The sequence below is a fragment of the Anomalospiza imberbis genome, chromosome Z, assembly GCF_031753505.1.
Source record: "Anomalospiza imberbis isolate Cuckoo-Finch-1a 21T00152 chromosome Z, ASM3175350v1, whole genome shotgun sequence".
Classification (NCBI taxonomy): Eukaryota; Metazoa; Chordata; class Aves; order Passeriformes; family Viduidae; genus Anomalospiza; species Anomalospiza imberbis.
Genome location: NC_089721.1, coordinates 26,509,849 through 26,528,435, shown reverse-complemented (window position 1 = coordinate 26,528,435; position 18,587 = coordinate 26,509,849). Strand labels below are relative to the sequence as shown.

Here is an 18,587-nt window from a genome sequence, read left to right as displayed (position 1 = left end):
ATAAGCTTGATTATTTGAGATGATAAATTGCAAGTAAAATTTGCCTGGAACAGTTGATGTGAAATGCCTCATAAAGGAGACCACGACTCTTTACAGAGTGTACCAGCTCCAAATGATGACCTAGTATCTTTTAAGAAAGATGTTATTTCTAGAATATGCATAATTATTTGTTACCTAAATAAATACGAAATGTGAATCCCTCTGTGCCTGAAATCTACTGATATTGTTCATATTATTTTGTAGAGGGCAATTCTATAATTCTTTGTTTTTGTAAACATTCAGCATAAATTTACACTCTGGAAAGGTCCCATTGCTTTGGGTGCCTTAGAACAAGGCACAGAGTGATTTATAACTCTGTAAGATGAAGAGGGAGTCCTAATTCTTGCAAAACCTGGTCTTGTTTCCTGATGAGATTATCTCACTGCTTTTCTGCTTTCCTGAGGGCAATAGAAAAATTGGCTGATATGCCTTGTGCTTTGTGCAGTTGTTAACCCTCTCTTATGTCCTTTCCCTTCTCTAGTTTAATCTGTTAAGTTCTCTGTTTTCCTCCCCTTGATCTCAAGTTCTAGGTTTTGCCCTGCTTACTCTGAGCTATGTCTCTGTATGAGAGAGGGGCTTCAGTGTCTTGTGGATACTTGGAGCTAATTGGATTTTCCTGTTAGTGTTATGAAGAACAGTGGAAATACCACAACGTCAGTGGAACCCAGGGATTACTTTGTAGCTGTTATAAAGAGACATATACAATTTACAGTTTTAAAGAGTAAAGGAAGAGGGTTTTTTTCATTTTGAAGTTAAGGTAATTTCTGTTTGTGCACCTGACATATATTCCTATATAATTAACTAGTTAATGTATTTCCACATGCAGTAATGTTTTCTTAGGATGTGAAACAGAGGAGGTGCAGAAAATACATAGCAGCAAAAGATTGTAGTTTTTTATTTCCAAAGATTCTTTTTGTACTGTCTGGTTGAATAGTATTGACTACAGTGAATATTTGATGTATTGCTTGCTTAGAGTTGCATGGTGTCTATTTTGTCAAATACAAATGAATTTTGGGTTATTGTGTTGTTGTTTCTATGACAGACTTGCCCTCAGCAAATTTAAGCAATTACAACATCACCGTGGTGGAAGGAAAGAGCATCACGTTGTACTGTGATACTACTGGCGGGCCACCCCCAAATGTGTCCTGGGTGGTAACTAATCTTGTTTCAAACCATGAGGTAAGGTTTATATTCAAACACGTTACAATTCAGGTGACACCTGCTGAAAGATGGAATGAAGTTTCATGTCCAGCTCTAGTTAACTTTTTATTAAAAGATGAAATAGAAAGTTAATGTTGGGATTAGATTTATCTTCCACTTACTTTCAATCAAGGGTGACTGTGGCAGTGCTTTTGGGGAATGGCAGACATTTGTTTCTCAAGATTCTCATTTGCACTCTGGTTTTTTGGATGTTCACTTGTAAATAAGAGTAATGTAAATTTTTGGAAGTAATGTGAATTGGGATACTGAAACACAAAGACTTTTTTATTATCACTGATACCTGCCTACAGAGATTAAATTCAATCTATACTGATTGTGAAAAAAACTTTGGGTCTGTAATTATATTATGTTTTCATTTCATAATTTGGTGTGTTGGAATTTGGTTGTAAATATTTTGTGGCTTGTTTAATTTTTCTTCAACACACTTAGCAGCAACAGAAAGCCTTGAAATTGAAGATTTTACTTAAAATACTGTCAGGTTGGTTTTGTTTTGTTTTGTTTTTTTTAATGATGTATGAATATCTTTCCTCATTGAAACCATCTAGGTGGGGAAATTTTATTAACTGGGCTTTTCTTCTTGCAGTGAGGAAAAGACATGACATCTTGAGTCTCATAGTTTTTATATTTTCTTTCCGAAGTTCATTACATTGGGCTTGTACAGAATTTAAGGAATCTATCTTTCATTCCAGCTTTCATAAGTAAGAGCTCTGCAGAACTCTGGTTGTATTTTTTAAATTTTCTCTGATCTGTAAAACTCCCCAAAGGCATCAAGGCATCAGTGGTCATCAAGAACAAGAAATTAAAACACTTTGGGGAACCTCTGCCAAGTTGCACTATTTTTCAAAATTTAAAAAATTTTAATTCTAGGAGCCAAAACAAATGTGGGACTCTGTTCAAAAAGTAAGATTACCTATTTTTTTTAACCCTCCTATCTTTGAAATGCCATGGTCAGTTTGCTTCAAGTTTTCCATGACTATTCTATCCTGGCATAACTTCACCATGCTATCGTAGAGGGGCTTACAATATAAGCTGGCTACAATCTTAGCCATGGAGCACAGCAGTCTTTTCAGTAGAAGAAGAGCATGAGCCTTTTAGAACTTATTTGTGATTCTCAACTATCCTTTTCTATAAATGTTGCTTTTGGTTTCTTTTCTTTCACTTCTGTATCACAGATTCTGCCTTCATTTTCTTCATCTTTTATGCTTCTTTTAACTGTTTCCTCTCACCTCTTTTAAAAGAGGGACATTAGCAAAGGTTAAAACTAGGTTTTAGTTCTGCAAAGCTAACCTTTATGTTCTGAGTTTCTGTGTTGATGGATAGTTTTACTGATGTTGTTTAGAATTTTCTTGCTCTAGATTTCAGCCCTGAGCCTGTGTTTCAGCCCCTCTGCTTTCAGTCCAGCTTTGAGCACTGCTCAGCTCTGAGAATTGCAAAAATAAGAAAATGTGTGAAGGGGTGTTTGCTCTTCCACCTGCCTCCCCTACTGTCACACTGAGAAGGGAGATTGAACTCGTGTGGAGTTAGGCTGTCATCTTAAGCTTCAAAATACTTTTTGCACAGGACAGCATGCAGGAGCATTCCCACATATTCCTATTGACTGCCATCTAAAGTTGCTGTGATTTTACAGTTATAGTGGGTTACTTGTTTTTGTTGTCTGTAGCACTGACAGTGTACAAAGTACCTCAAAATGGTTTTAAAAATTATCATAATTATTATTTCTTTTTGGAGGGTGTTTTGGTTCCTTTCCAGTTTAACAAAATATTCTAGCTTTTTATGAAAAATTCAAGTATGGAAATAATAATTATTTGGAGATCATATGAAGGGCCTGATTTATTAACATGAGACAAACAACTAGCTTTACTAGTGCTTTTTTGTGGGGGTGGGTAATTCAGCCACATTTGTTTAGCCAGTGTGACATAGCTGCATAGTCAGTATGTCATTTAAGGTTATAGATAGACACTCAGCTTTCTAAGGATCATAAGAATCAAGATTTTTAAGAATCATCATTCTTACCTTAATTAGCTTGTTCTTAAACACATAAAACAGCACTTAGGCAATAGCTTTGGTAGTAGAAGGCATGCAGTTTCTTGTGGAAGGTTTCTTGAGAAAAGAAAGCTTTCAAGAGAAATTTGGTTAAGGAGATAGAAAACATGTCAACATACAGTAGGGCTCAGAAGGCAACAGTGGAAGAGATGTCAAGCATAAATTTAAAGGAAAGAGAGAAAAGGATGAGTAAAGAAAGAATTGGATAGAATATAAGCAGGAAGAAAAAATTCTAGAGAGCAGGCAGAAATCAGTCATGAGTAGGAGAGAGGGATGAGCAAGGGTATATGATTAGAAGGGAAAAAAACATTTGTGTAGAGGGGATAAAGTGGTAAAAAAAGGGCACAGACTGGAAGTGACAGGGCAGAAACATGGTTGAGTGCCATGTTTGTGGCAGGACTTTGCAGCTTTGAATCTGCTGCCAATGACTGTTAGAATTGGTTCTGTTCACGTTTTATGTCTGTTTGGATAAGACACCAAAATAAGGCTTTGATTAATTGTGGACAGATACAGCTAAAAGGAAGGGAAAATGAAAAATGCCATTCAGCTGTGGCAAGTAATTGCCTCCTTCTCCTTTTTTCTTAATGCTGTGGTTGATGCATACATGTTTTTCTGATCATTTTTAGAGTGACACAAATAAAAACCCTGCCTCTCTCACCATCAAGAATGTCTCATCAATGGACAGTGGACTGGAGATTTCCTGTGTAGCAGAGAACATTGTGGGAGAGGACCAAGCCTCTGCCGAGCTTACGGTATTCTGTACGTATGTGGGCCTCCATACAGACCTGGAGGCTAAACTGCATTGGCAGGAACTGTTCTGGGTATTTTTTGGACCTTCAGGCTGTTGAAATGAAAATCCTTAAGGTGTGTGAACTATCTACTGCAGTTAATGTTAGGAGTAGTCAAGTCAGCCATTGTTGCTTTTTTATCTTTTTCAGCTCTGTATTCTGCAAAAAATGTATTTCTCACTGCTTTGTCTTCCAGTTAAAAGAATCTGTAAGTGAAGGACTCAAATGCTGACTACTGAATGACACTGTTAGGGTGGGAAGGTTTGTGATGGTGTATATGTATATGCACACTGTCTTAGCAATTGCAAACTATGAATTGCAAAGGCTAGCAGAATTATACAAGACTACACATGTTTAAGTTCTTACTACCTAAAACAACAACTACTTTGTTGTAGTTTGTATGGCCAGATGTAAATGTATTTGTCATAGCTTTGAATAGTACACTTTTTTCTCAGGGCCAAGGAAGGGAGTAGGGGCATATATTGTAGTGAAGCAGTGGTTTCTTAGACCTAAGCTCCAGGCTGAATTCATTTGACATGAGCTATACAGCATGTTTTCACAAGTTGCAACCCTCTGTTTAATTGAAGATGGGAACGGAACACTTTGTAGATGGCAAATTTTGCTCAGCATGTGCTTATGACAGAGTAAACTAGAAAAAAACTACTGTAGATGTAGGTTTGTAGGTTGAAATTGGATATGTAATAACTATGGGAACGAACATAAACTAGAAATGTTTAAAGAGTGTAAATGAGCTTCTGAGCTTGGCACTGTTATGGGTGATAAAAGGGAGTATAACTAGAAGAAATTTGATTTAGTTAAGAATAAATATAACGGAAAATAATGGGCAAGGTGTTGGAATAATCTCTTGAGGGGAAACAGAAGAGTTCTGTAAACTTGAGTCATTTAGCAGGTTTGAACAAGGATAAGAATATATATAGTAAAGAATTGTTTTTCCCTGACAGGATAATCTAGAGAATTAAGTAATCTTTTTTGTCTTTGCTAAGAAAATAATCTCTAAATCTCGATTCTTAGCTGAGTGTCTTTCAAGTAGTACTTGCTTTTGGCCAGTTTTAAATATTTTCAGTACTACTGTCTTTCAGCACTCTTGTGCACTATCTTTTGAGCAAACTAAAGGTAAAATGTCTCTCTCCTCCTTCTAAGTGATCCAGTAACTGAAGTTCCCACACCTTACACATTTTAACTGAAACACATTTTCAGTCTTTGAAACTAGTTTGTTTTTTTTCTTTCTAAAGAGTGGCTTCAGTTCATTTCATCATAATACTCTAGACAGAGCAGGTATGTTCCTGTGTGAGTATCCTTCAAATAGGCACCATTCCATCTAGTAACATACTTTTGTACTGATGAATGAAAAGTACTTCCATAAGAACTTGAGAGGGAGGAAGGGAGGGAGGGAAGAGAGGAAGGACACGTTCAGAATATTCTGATGTTCTTCACTCTTTTTTCCAATATAGTTGCACCAAATATCACGTTTATTGAGTCTCCGACTCCAGACCATCACTGGTGTATTCCATTCACCGTGAAAGGGAACCCTAAGCCCACACTGCAGTGGTTCTACGAAGGAGCTGTGCTGAATGAGTCTGAATACATCTGTACTAAAATACACGTTGTCAATCAAAGTGAATACCATGGCTGCCTTCAGCTGGACAATCCTACACACCTGAATAATGGTGCTTATACCTTACTGGCAAAGAACGATTATGGAGAGGATGAAAAACGTGTTGATGCTCATTTCATGTCAGTGCCTGGAGATGGTGAGTGTAGTTTTTTTTAAAATGCTAGCAATCGCAAATTGATGAAAGTGGTGAAATAGTGCCTTGGGCCAGATTAATTATTTTGGAGGAAGGTTTGTATCAAACTTTTTTCTCTGAATGAATGTCTTCAATAGTACTTGTAAAATGTTTTTCTTGAGCATTTTCTTCTTGTTTATTGCTTCTGAAGGGAATTCATGCCAGTGCTCTGTAAATCTTCCCTTTGAGTAACCATCCTCCCTGCCAGCCAAGGATAATGGAAAGTTGCTGTTTCTGCAGTTTTCCCAAGTCTCAGTTCTTATCCTGAAAAGCACTGATTACCAATTCAGCCCCTCTATAAATTGCTGTACTGCATATGAATGGAACTAGGTAGTGTGTTCAAGGATGTGGACAATACTTGTGTAGCATCTAGTGCCTTGCTGCAAAATTGATAGTGCAGATAAGTGAATTCATGATAATATGTTGTTTTTGGGACACCAGAGGGAACAGGAGAAAAAACAAGTAAGGAGGATGGATAAGGTCTCAGATCTTAACAGGCATTTTTTGGTGTCCAATTGCCATTTGTCTAGGTGGCAGCCGGACACCTACATTGCTGGGATTATCAGTGTTCAAGATGGTTGTAACTTCAGTTGCTCTAAAGATTCCCCCTTGCCCTTTCTAAATACTATGTGGGCAGGCTTAAGGTGGACTAGCTCACTGAATTGCAGGGACTACTGTAAGTGATTGATGTTCACAGTGGTTTGATCTTTTCCTATGTCTTCAAAGCCATACATGAAGTGGCTGTAATAACAGTCACGGTACATGCAAGCATGTTGAAACATGTGGAAGAAAACTCTGAGTGGATCTTGCACATTTGGAGTAGAAATAGAAGTCTAATATTGTGCAGATAATTGCATAGTCATACCTCAAAATATGAGACTGTATGCATCTTTGGCTTTTTGACCATATGATATAAATAGTTGCCTTCATTATTTTTTAAAACAGCAGTGCTCTGTAATGTTATCTGATGGAAAAGAAAATGTGGTGAATATTTAAATTCTCTTCCTACATCTCAGGCCACAGACCATAAAAATATGGTCAGTATTTCATTTTTACCCTTTCAGCTCAGTTTGCTGAAATGGGAAGAGAGTTGGTAGGTCTTTTGCTTTCCCATCCTTAGGAGAAAATAAAGAGTTGATAAAACCGGGCTTTATTTACTCCTGCTGTGCTCATTGCTCCTCTCCTCTTTTTTCTCTGAATTTCTTCCTTAAAGTGACTCATTACAGAAACATGCCATGGTTTCAGCTACTGGTATCCCCCAATACTGCATTTAAATTGTTCAGCAAAACAGTTCACCTCATGGATGTTCTGTGTACAGTGGAATTTCTCTGACACCCTGATTATTTAATATGAACCCGGCTTCATTTTCTAACAGAGTATCAGCTACCTCTAATACATTAGGTGATTTTATAATTTTTTTTGGTCTTTGATCCAAATCCCTTCCCTGTCCTTCCTGTTTTTCCTTTATGCTTCTGTCCACAGTAAATAGAATTGTAGCTATCCTCTAATTTAGAAAGAAGACATGATTTATTTGTTCCATCCCTTTTATAGTTGCATAGAATGTAACTCTACCAATATAAACTGTGCTGTGTTCTTTAAGAATTTCCCAAGATCTGTGAGGGGGTAAGCTTCATAAGATGAGTGTAGAAGAAATGTGACTATGTATAGATAGGATGTAACTGCATCAGAAATTAGTTCATGCATAGTGGATGGCACCAAACCAGTCTTAAAAATTAACAACAGGGGAAATGGCTTAGCTACTTAGCCTCCTCAATACTGTTTTTAGTTTTCTTCTGCAAGAATCATGGAACTGAGCTTCAGAAAACATCACAACATTGTTGTCTCCTCCACTAAAGCTCGCATAAAAGCAAATGCATCATATTACAATTTTTGTTCTATACTATTGCTATTTAAAGCACTGTCAGGCTTTTTCAAATCCTTAAAAGGCTTTTTCAGTGCTGTCATTACTGTGTAGTTTCTTCTTTTGGCCCACATATTGTACACTGAAGCATAAAGATTAAGGCCCACACCCTGGCATTTTGTTCATTTTCATGTCTTCATGACTGAATTAAATACCAATCCTGATGTTTCATGGGGTGGGGTACACTTACTGAGCTTTTAACTGATTCTCTGGTTATTGCATCACTTGAGCAAATGCTCAAGATAAAAAGGAAAAAAAAAATTATTCCCTCACTTATAATTCATCTGCCTACCCAAAGTAAATGTGTATGTCTGAAGCATGTTCTACATCAATAGTGTAATAGTCCATTTTCAGAGTTTGATCAAACATGATGGAGATGTAATTTGTGACAAGATGATCCTAACTTTCAGCATGCTTCTTGAAGGGCTGTTTTTCACTGGTCTGAGGTTGCAGTCATGAAAGAGAGGAAACCATGTACCATAGTGGGATTTTGATTGTGCTAATGATACCCAAGTTAATGTTGTAAATTAAGAATTTGTTTTAAATGTAAAGACCTGGAAGAATGAATTTTATGTTTTACTAGTTGAATTTTTAATTATCTTTAGTCTGAAAAAGTTCTTGGTTTCCAATTCTTGCTGAGAGTGACTTGATTATTTGAGACTAACCACTGTGAACAGTAAACAAGAAATGGTCATGGCTTATTCTGGAGGCTGTTCTCATAGAACATGATCCAAAATGGCTAGTGATTGTGGGAGACATTTTTTACTACTAATAGGTATTTTTAATTAAGTTTATTCATCTACTAACTCTCTACATTAAAATTTGGCTGAATGAGTCCAAGTCACATATATCTTTTCAAAGTAAAAGAATGTGCTAAATATGCCTTAGAAGTAGCATATTGTTTGTGCAGCATAACATATTTTTTGCAGAAATATGTTTTTGGATTGAGATGCTGTTGCTGCTTTATTTTGGAATTGCCAAATTTATAAAGAAAGAAGCAAACAATCCAAGTAGTTTGTAAAGATGAGTGAATAGGACAAGGCTTTTGATAGCTCATTTAGTCAACAACCTCTTCTAATGGGGGCCAAAACAAAGGTGTCATTCTGTACTTGGCCTTGAAAATAATTCTGTTTAAATGTGCAAAAGAACTGTGGTGAAGTTTAATGTTAAAATAACTTCAACTGATGATTAAGTTGGTATGTTTCTATGTGCTAAATAGAAAAAGCAGTACTAAACAGAAATTTGGGGGTTGTCCACCATCTTGATTTTTGTAGCTTTATTTGAAGTGTTTAGTTATATAAACGATATTTGGATGGAATTGATGGCTTCTTATTTTATATGTCTGGGAGGAGTTAAGGGTTATACTAACCTTCTTAGTTTATCCCAATTCCAGTGAATAGAAACAAAAATGTTAACATTAACTCTATTTATAAATAAAGGACTAGGGTTTTTTTTTTTGTTTGGGGTTTTTGTTCCACTTCAGATTACAGAAGGTGAGTTAGAAATACTGTTTTTCTGCAGCTGGATGTTCTACACTTGGAAAACTGAATCCATTAACTTTTGTGGACAAAAATCTCTGGTCAGATTACTTGAGGATAGATAGTCAGGCTTTCTTCACTGGTTATTTAATTCTGCCAATTGACATGACAGTTCTCATGGGATCTGTTGACATAAATCCCTAGATACTGGAATATTTTCAAGTGCATTTAAAAGCAAGCCTAATTTTCTGTTTCCATTCTACCAATAGGTTGCAACTGGTATTTTCAGCAGGTTCATGTGCTGTTAACAATGATGTTCTGCTCTTACTTCACTGTGTCATTATGCCCATGCGATTCTGCTGCTATGAATTTACTGTATAGTTGTATAAACAGCATTGTGTTTAGTGAAGTTGCATTAAACTTTAGAGATTTTAATTATTTGTTAATTTTATTTCCAAGCCTGCAAAAATAGAGAGAAAAAATATAGAAGAGATAACTATAAGCCTATTACATAAACTATGCTAGAGGTACATTATAGATCAGAATGGATGGGTATGTTCAAATGCAACACAGGTGTCTTGCAAAACATGAGTAATAGTTCACTGATTTCTGTGGTTGTTCTGTGCATTTTTTACTCACTTATGTGCTAAACCTTACATACATTCAGTAAGTAATTAGAAAAAACTGCAAACGGGAACTGGTAAAATTTAGAGAAGTGTAGACTAGACAGGTATCACTTGCTAGTCTAAAGTCTGGTTTCTGAGACATCTGACTCTTTCAGTAAGAGTTCTGTCTGTGTATCAGCTGTGCAGCTGGCTTCTTGGAAGCGTCCTTTTACAGAGTGACTCAAATGGCACTGCTTAGGCCATTTCTATCTGTAGTCTTTAACTTGCCAGCTCACAGCTTAAAATGGTTTGCTCACATAATGATACAATAATAATTCTTTTATCAGGTAAAAATCAGTGATTGTTAAAACTCTGCGAAATCTGCTTCCACTTGAATTCAGGGAAAATTTTACCTTTGATTTTTCAACAGGAATAGTTATTGTTGCACTCATTCCATATATATATATATATTAATAGTGGGAAGTAGGATTTTGCCCAGTTGTGAAATAACACTTGCCCCTGTCAGAGTTAGTGGGGTGTGCACACATGACATGAAGCAAAATATTAACCTTTGGAATAACTCTAAGATGGTTGTAAATGTAATTAATAAACTGTAGTTATTGATGTTGATTTGCATTTATGTAGATACTTATGATCTCTATGGCAAATAAAGTCAACTCTTAAAATTACTTGTAAAGAAATTTTTATTCTTCCAACATTTGCAATTAATTTACAAAGTTTTTCTTTTTTTTTTTTTTTTCCTTTTTTCCATGTACAGGTAATGGCCCAATTTTGGATCCAGACGTTTATGGTATATATTTGTTTTTTCTTTTAATAATAGAAATGAAGGAACTGAAACATTAAAAGTTCATGTTAGGTTCAATTAAATTGAAATGTCACATAGAATAATACAGCTCTAAAAGGTACTTTGTGGTTTTGGTTCTCCTGCCTTATATTTAATATATGTGATGACAATATGATGTTTTACTTACTATGCTGCTTTTGATTCACATTAGGAGACGCATAAATCCACTGCTACAAATGGGTGCAGTTGATCCTGTTGCATGACAGCTGTGTGATGTATTTCACAGACATGAGATTTTGTGAACCTTTTGGAGGCATTTATTGGAGGAAAGAGAATTTGTGATTTCTCTTTATACGATGTAATTTATTTTTTTAGGGATGATTCTATACTTGTTTTGCCTCCAAAAATATACCCCTAAATCCCACTTAGAAATGAAGTTGGCACAAGTAAGTTTTCCTGTAGGCAATTTATTTTGTTCTGTCCACTCATTTGTACCTTCCCTTAATCTCTCTTGCATAAGCAGACCATCAATTCAGTGGTAGCTGAGTGTTTGTGCCAGGAGATTTTGATGGCACAGTGTTCACATTAGTTTTTTAGTTAGGCAAAATGTACCAAGTGAAAGCCAGTGTGCACTGAAATAGAAGCTGCAGAATGAAAAGCAACTGTCTGGTTTTCAATAATATTTCTGGTATACTTCTGGTGAGTAGAAAAGTTCATCTTACACAAAGCTGGATCCTGTTTGGAGTATTTTTATTTGGATGAAATAGCCCATGACTCAGGTTACCTAAAGCTGATCTAAATGCTATTGCTTTGATTCCATTCCACATCATTAAACTTTAGTAAATGTGCAATTGAAGCATCAATTTGACTTCAAATGCTTAGAAACTCCAAAGGATAGCTTCACCTCCCTCTCTTTCCAAAATCTTTTTTTTTTGAGGAGGAGAAGGGAGGGATGGGCATGAGAAAGTGGTGATGATTTGCACAATTTCTTCATGTGTTGTGTTATATAAGCTGTATGCATGAAGATTTTGATTCTGAGCTTTTTATCAAGGTCCTGATGCCTGTTTATGGCTTAAGCCATGTGAGTGCTGTGCTTTGACTCACTTGGGTGGATTTCTGCTGAGGTGTGTGTACTTTGAGTTTTGCTAGCAGACCACAACCTGCAAGACCTAATCCTGGTGAAGGCAGCCTTCCTCTTTATTACTGGCTGTTCTTCCTGCTGTTTGAAACTGCTGTCCTTGTGATATGAGGCAATTTCCAAATGTTTTTGTTAAGTATTTTGAACACACAAGAGAAATCAGAAGATCTGATGAGGTGACATCAGGCTGCATGACATTGATTTTGCCAAGGGGAGTCCTACCTGCATGGGACACCACTTGCTGCAAGCGTGGAGCAGTCACTTGTGCCTCTAGCTCACCTCTGCAACACCTCTTGGAAAAGACAAAGAGAGAATGCTGTTCTGACACCGTCTGGAAATTAGCTGAGAGAAATAAACCGACTCAGGGGTCTGAGCAGGACATTGAGTGCAAAGCCAGCTCCTTTGGCTCTAAGTTCTTATTGTCATGCCATGATGCCTCTTCCAATATAGTTGTGAACCTGAGAGAGACAACCTCCTCCATATCTGCCAAACCCCAGAATTACTGTGCAGAGTGACCCCCTGGTGCTGATGAGACTGTGGTGTTGTGTCTATCCCAGCCACCATGCACCTTGTTTGTGAGATGGCTGTAAAATACTGGCCAGCATCAGCTGCAAATCACCGCAGCTGGTATTAGTCACTGGTGGCTGCATGAGCACCAGAGAACCTGGCCCTAAAGCAATATGAGCCTTATGTATCATGAGTCAAAAGGCGTTATCCTGTCTGTAGGAGTGCTCAGTGTCTATGTCAGGATTTCATAGTGAAATGAACAGGAATTTGTTCAACTCAAATCGTCCAGCTTGTGCTGGATAGCTGTCACATGTATTTTCCTTGCCTGATTCATCCATTTCAAGGGGCTTTGAAGATCTGGCAATACCTCAAATGCAAATGATTCAAGGTTAGACAGCAAGCAATGTCAGCATACCACCAGTATACCAGTGTAGCCTACCTTAGCTCTTGCCTATTTTAATATAGAAGGGCACCCAGAGGATTCACAGACCAGACCTGTGGTTCTCATTAGCCCTCCGGGGTGTGATTTCCAGTAGTTTAGAGCAGGCTTGAGCATAAACAGAACTACAAATAGCATCAGCTGTTATTTACAAGTGAAATTGGGAGCAAAAATTTTCCTTCTGCAAAGTTTGTTTTACAAAGCCAGAACAGCAAAGGCTCTAAATATTTGTTTTTTATGTTAGTCTTATAAAACAATAATAAATAGATGGTTGGCCAAAACCATATTTGTAAAAATTTTCCCAGATAATTGTAAAGGAAGCCCAAGTTTTTTAGGCTGAAGTACTTGTTACAAAGCAGGCCTTGCCTGTAGATAATGAATTAGAAGTCTCCACCTCTTCTCTAGCAAAGGATGTACTCACAGTGACAGATGGTCAGCACAGAACCTTGTCTGAATATCCAGGCTGCTTGTGCAGGTGAGCCATTCAGGCAGCTATTGTGCTACCTGGATGAGCAAGGAATGCTGTTCATTCTCCTCTTGCTGCTGTTCTGACCTTGCTGAATGGTAAGCTACTCACACAGAAATGCAGTGCAAAGTTGGAGAATTCAAATGGCAAAAGATCAGGAAATTAATTGTTTTTCTCTTGAAAGTTCTGTGTATTTAATACGTATTTTGTCTTGAAAGAGTCCTGTCCTTTGGTATGCCTAGTTTAGAGCCAAAATAGACTATGTGAGTTGTTTAGACATTCTGACTGTGCTGACTGTAGCACTGATGCCAGAGGTAGCTGACAGCTTCCTGTAGAAAAAAAAAAAAAAAAAAAAAAAAAATCTGCAGCCTGCAAGTGCTTTGCAGAAAGCAAATGTGTCCTTGCATGCCTGAAGATCAAAAGCCCAGTGCAAGTTCTTACTAACACTGCCAGCTGAGCTCTCAAAATTGGCCTTGGGAGCTAAAGGAGAATAGTGCTTAGGTGCAAGCCCTCCCTGTTCTTGCTCAGCGGGAGCTCCATGCTCAGAAATGCTCATGCCGCTGTAGTTAGCAAGATCTTTTTCAAATTCACATTTAAGATTTCATCTGCAGGCTTATGGCACTGATTTTAATCACAACATGTAAAGAAATACCTATTTAATTGCAAACTTAAATTACAATGCTGGAGGTATATTTTATAATAGGTGCCGTTATTGCCCTTTGTTTCTTTCATCTGCATACATTACAGTCATGAAATTAAAGTGTTATTTGTGTTCCCAGATGTAATAATGAAATAAATGCATTTTAAATTTTTATTTTATTGCATGTTTATCTTAACTTCATATATATAACATTTAATTGTTTTTCTCTCATTTGAATAATTTTTTCAGGACATCATGGACTCTGTGTTTTATTTTGAATATCTGTGGTTTATTTTGAAGTTCTTATAAATAATTGAGCCATAATCATTCTTTGTATGGAATAGTTCTTGTTTTGTCCCTTCAGCCATGTCAGTGTAATTATTTTGATAAATCAATCAAATTTCTTCATACCATCTCAGGCACTTTAATTTTTAAAAGTTTATCAGTATGATAGCAATGTTACATTGTAACCTCTGTGCATATAGCATGGTTTTTAAAAATTATTTATTAAAAAAATGAAAACAGCTATTTCACATTTTATATTAATAACATAGCTTGAAACCCATCAGCCAAGTTCTTCTCAGCAAAACAATAGTGCTCAAGCTATTTTCTAAGAGTGTCCTATATTTGACTCAATACAAGGCTGGTGAGGTTCAGTGTAGAGGGCAGTCTTTCATTTTTAATGGGAAGTCAGAAGCACATAAAAATAGCTCTATGGATGGAGCTCTTATTTAACTCTAGTATTTCCAGTAGGGATACGCATTATGATGTAGATTGTTTTTTTTTTTTTTTCCATGTTTATCAGTCTCAGCACATTTGTTCAATTACATGCCACAGTGATTCCTCCCAAAACATTTTGGCTTCTTTAGCAATTATGAGTTGCTCTTTAAGCAAAGAGCTTAAATTCCTAAAGCTGATAGTGGCCTTACAATCTTACAGAGCAGAAATAATATAGAAAAACATTTCCTCATCAAGGTTATGAAGTTATAAAAGCAACATTTTTTCCTTTCTTAAGAGTATGAAACCACACCTAATGATCTTGGAGATGCCACAAATAACAGTAATCAAATCACTTCAACGGATGTTTCCAACAAAGAGAATGAAGATAGCATCACTGTAAGTATATGCATTCTTTCCTGATCTGTGATCTTTGTGGACTTTTTGGCTATACAACTTACAAAATTGCAGACACAATAATAAGACTCTGGCCTATCAGAAAACTACAGCTTTTACTGTGTTGTGATTAAAACTCAGGAAAAAAAAAGGATGAAAAATAAAATCAGTGCTCCCCACTCTTGTCCGTCACCCATTTTTTTTTAAACGAGTGAATCACTTTTCAGTTCAAGTAAAACTGCTGTTTTGTGTCTTGCTTTTCTGAAAAACTAAACTGTCAATTTTTTAGCCTATGAATTTGCATCTAATTTTTAGTCAAGGAGAGCATATCTTCATTTACAAATCAAAGACCTCCAAGGTAATTTGAAGATTGTTGGTTGAATACCCATCCTGGAGTCACCTCCATGTTATAGAAGTGATATACTGCAATGAATTTTTGAAATCTTAACTGTATGTTTTCAGATATGATTTAATGTAAGTTTTTTATTAAATGGTTTGTGATAGATTTTAGTACAAGTGGCTGAACTGATGGGCTTCCTAATTTGCTTTCTCATGCTGTCTTGAACTGAAATGTTGGAAACTGATAATGGGTTACCAGCCTAGTTGACATTGCAGACTCCCTCCACCAGTGACTCTGTAAAGCAGCGAGCAGAGGAGAGTGTGCATTCATGAGCCAGAGAGCAGACTGTGATTGGGACAATGTGCTAAAGATTGGGAGGATCCAAGACAGTCTTGTCTCATCCGATAACAGAGTAATTGAACTGCCAAGGTGGTAAAGGTGGGACCTGTGGAAGTCCTCTTGTCCAAGCCCCCTTGATTAAAGCAGAGCCAGTATGGTTCTTTATGAATATGTCCTCTCTAGTTTTGGTATTTCCAGTGATGGAGCCTTCACAGTCACTCCGGATAATTTATATGAGCATTCAAAAATCCCCACAGTAAATTCTTTTTTCCTATGTTCTACTCTTACGTGTTTTCTTGTAACATGCCATGCTGCTGGAAGGGAAAAAGGTGAAGTACACTCCCTCCCACCTGCCTTAAGTGTGTAGGATGTTAAAAAAGTTCTCATAAGTGTCTGAATCTGTGTTCTCTGCAGAATAGAAGAAACCTCATCAAGTGTCTGTTTTTTGTACTCTTTGATCTCAGTTCAAATGTTTCCCAGTTGAAATTAATCTCTTTTCATAACTGGATTAATATATGAATGTATGTTGGATGTATTTGAAGGCACAAAACCAAAACAAACAGGTCTGTTTGTGTCCTCTTTTTTTTAGGTGTATGTTGTGGTGGGAATTGCAGCACTGGTGTGCACGGGCTTAGTAATAACCCTCATTATTCTGAAGTTTGGAAGACACTCCAAGTTTGGGATGAAAGGTAAGCAGGGTTGGTTTTACACCTTCCAGAATTGTTGTGGATTGTATGAGCTGAGACTGTAGTCTGCTGAACCGGGAACAGTCAAAACAGCTACATTAAATGACACTACATTTAATATTTTGATTATTTATCAGGTAAGTAATGGCAGAGGTAGATGTAGACAGTGTAGGATTTTGGATCAAACACTTCTACTTCCGTTTTCTTGTTAGGATAAATACCATTTCCTTGCCTGCTGCAGCAAAGCCCCCTGAGACAATTCCCTGCAGTAAAATATTTCTCAAGTCAGTGTAGGTAGGAAGAAGATAGGAAATGAATTTTATTCTCAGGTTTAAACTTAAGTTTGATTTATGAGAATCTATGCTGTACATAAGAGGTAGTTTAGACAGTACTACACTGTTCCATTAAGGTGACAGGGAAGCAATAACAAGAGCAGAAGTTGCATTTGCAGTGGATCCTGTCATAGTGGTGCTTTCTGAGAGATATATTTTCATGTGCTTCTTGGGGAACAGCATCTGGAGAGAGTCACAAGTACCCATGTCCCTGTGGAAGGGGGAAATCTCAGCCCTTCATTTATTAATTAATTTATTTTACAGCCAGATGGAGGTATGTGTAACACAATGGAGGTATGTGTAACCTACAACAACTCTGTTACTATATTCTTTTACTAGTATCATCAGTCTGTGTCTGATGATGTGGGTGAAATTGTACTTAAAAAGAAAAAGAAATTTTGAAAATAAATTAAAAAAACCAACTTGCTGTCTTGCTGAGAGATCTAGAAGATGCTTTGCTGTGTGCTAAAGGAGATGAGCATTTTTTCTTAAGATATATAGATGAGGGTCCGTGGAGAACATGGTAAGTAATCTTTTGGCAAACTCCTGTTAATCTTATGTCCTTCTTCTAAATTGTGCTTATGATACAGTACCACTTGGATGTATATTTTGGTAATGCTTACATGCTTTTGGTAAGTGCTCCCTTCAGAGATATCTACTCTGTATTTTGTGTTCCTGTATTCTATTTAGAGTAGATTTCCTGGAACAAATGTGATTTGAGCAGAACAGAAACATAGTCGGTGCAGATCAACTGCTGGGACAGTAATCTTGTCTCTCACTTCCTTCCAATATGTCTCTGCTGTTTGGGGTAGCATTAGAAAAGAACAGTCTTTGTGAATTATCCTGAATAGCAACATGAAGTCAGTGGGATGAGCTGCAGTTTTAGCAGAAGGCTAGTCTGTGACTGAACAGTTCAGCCTAAATTTTGTGTTTGAGGCTTTCTGAACTGCATTTAGAGAGCTGAAGTAGGTGGAAGCTCAATCAGGTGGAAGCTGATTGAGAGAAACAGTGAAAATTGTTTGATGTTAGCTCTTTAAAGCTGAATATTTGTTAGGTTTTTGCATTAAATATTTCAACACAACATTATTAAAGAAACTAGGAAATAAACCCTACCCTGAGGGAGAATGAACAAAGTTCTATTTTGTGTTGTAGTGTCAAGTTACTTTCCAGGAAGCTACTTGTTTTTTGGTATCTTCAGATACAGCTCTTTTCACAAAAATAGTGCTCTTGCCTAATCAGTAAGTTTGACCAGAGTAGTTCTTTGTTGCAAAATTGTTCATGTAGGTCATATTTTAATGAGAATATGATTTCATGGAAATGACTATATGAAATTACAAAAAGGCTTCATACATATTGTTTATTTTATTTTAATGGTGAAACATCGCTGTGAGTTACAAATAACTCTTGAGTCTTTCATGAGATAGAAGTGACTGTCATCTGTCCCTTAAGTGGACCTCAAACTTCTCCAAAGCATGCATTCACACCTCAGATTCACTGTCTGGATCTATTCATAATCCAAAGTCCCAGAAACCCTTATTTTATCATTATCAGTATTACTGAGTTTATATTAAAACAATATTTAAAGACTTGAGATTAGATATAAATAGATACATACCTGGGCTAATAAGAAAATATTACCTGCTCTGAAAGGCCTGCAGTGTAAGTATATGAGAATTGACATGTGAAATAAGCATGAATATGAATAAGTATTGAGAAGTGAAATATGAAATAAATAACTTGGTGTATTTGAACATGAGGAAAATAAGGTGAGCATGATGAGAAGGGTTTTTTTTCAGTCATTATAGATCAATACATTTAAATGTGTATCTTGGAATTTGTGAATAAAAGGGTCAAGTCAGCTACCTGAGAACTTGGAGGC

At 36.6% G+C, this 18,587-nt stretch overlaps 1 protein-coding gene across 8 annotated transcripts in view; it reads left to right on the top strand.

Moving 5' to 3' along the window:
* Positions 1 to 18,587, top strand: part of NTRK2 (neurotrophic receptor tyrosine kinase 2) — a 200,197-nt gene that overhangs the window by 41,001 nt on the left and 140,609 nt on the right. For 6 of the 8 annotated variants that reach the window (XM_068176536.1, XM_068176538.1, XM_068176540.1 and 3 more), the window contains exons 6-11: positions 1,082 to 1,218; positions 3,930 to 4,062; positions 5,564 to 5,863; positions 10,682 to 10,714; positions 14,914 to 15,014; positions 16,280 to 16,379. In XM_068176536.1, the coding sequence (XP_068032637.1) occupies positions 1,082 to 1,218; positions 3,930 to 4,062; positions 5,564 to 5,863; positions 10,682 to 10,714; positions 14,914 to 15,014; positions 16,280 to 16,379 (804 nt within the window). The remainder of the gene's footprint in view (positions 1 to 1,081; positions 1,219 to 3,929; positions 4,063 to 5,563; positions 5,864 to 10,681; positions 10,715 to 14,913; positions 15,015 to 16,279; positions 16,380 to 18,587) is intronic. The other 2 variants (XM_068176537.1, XM_068176539.1) reach the window with 1 other exon arrangement.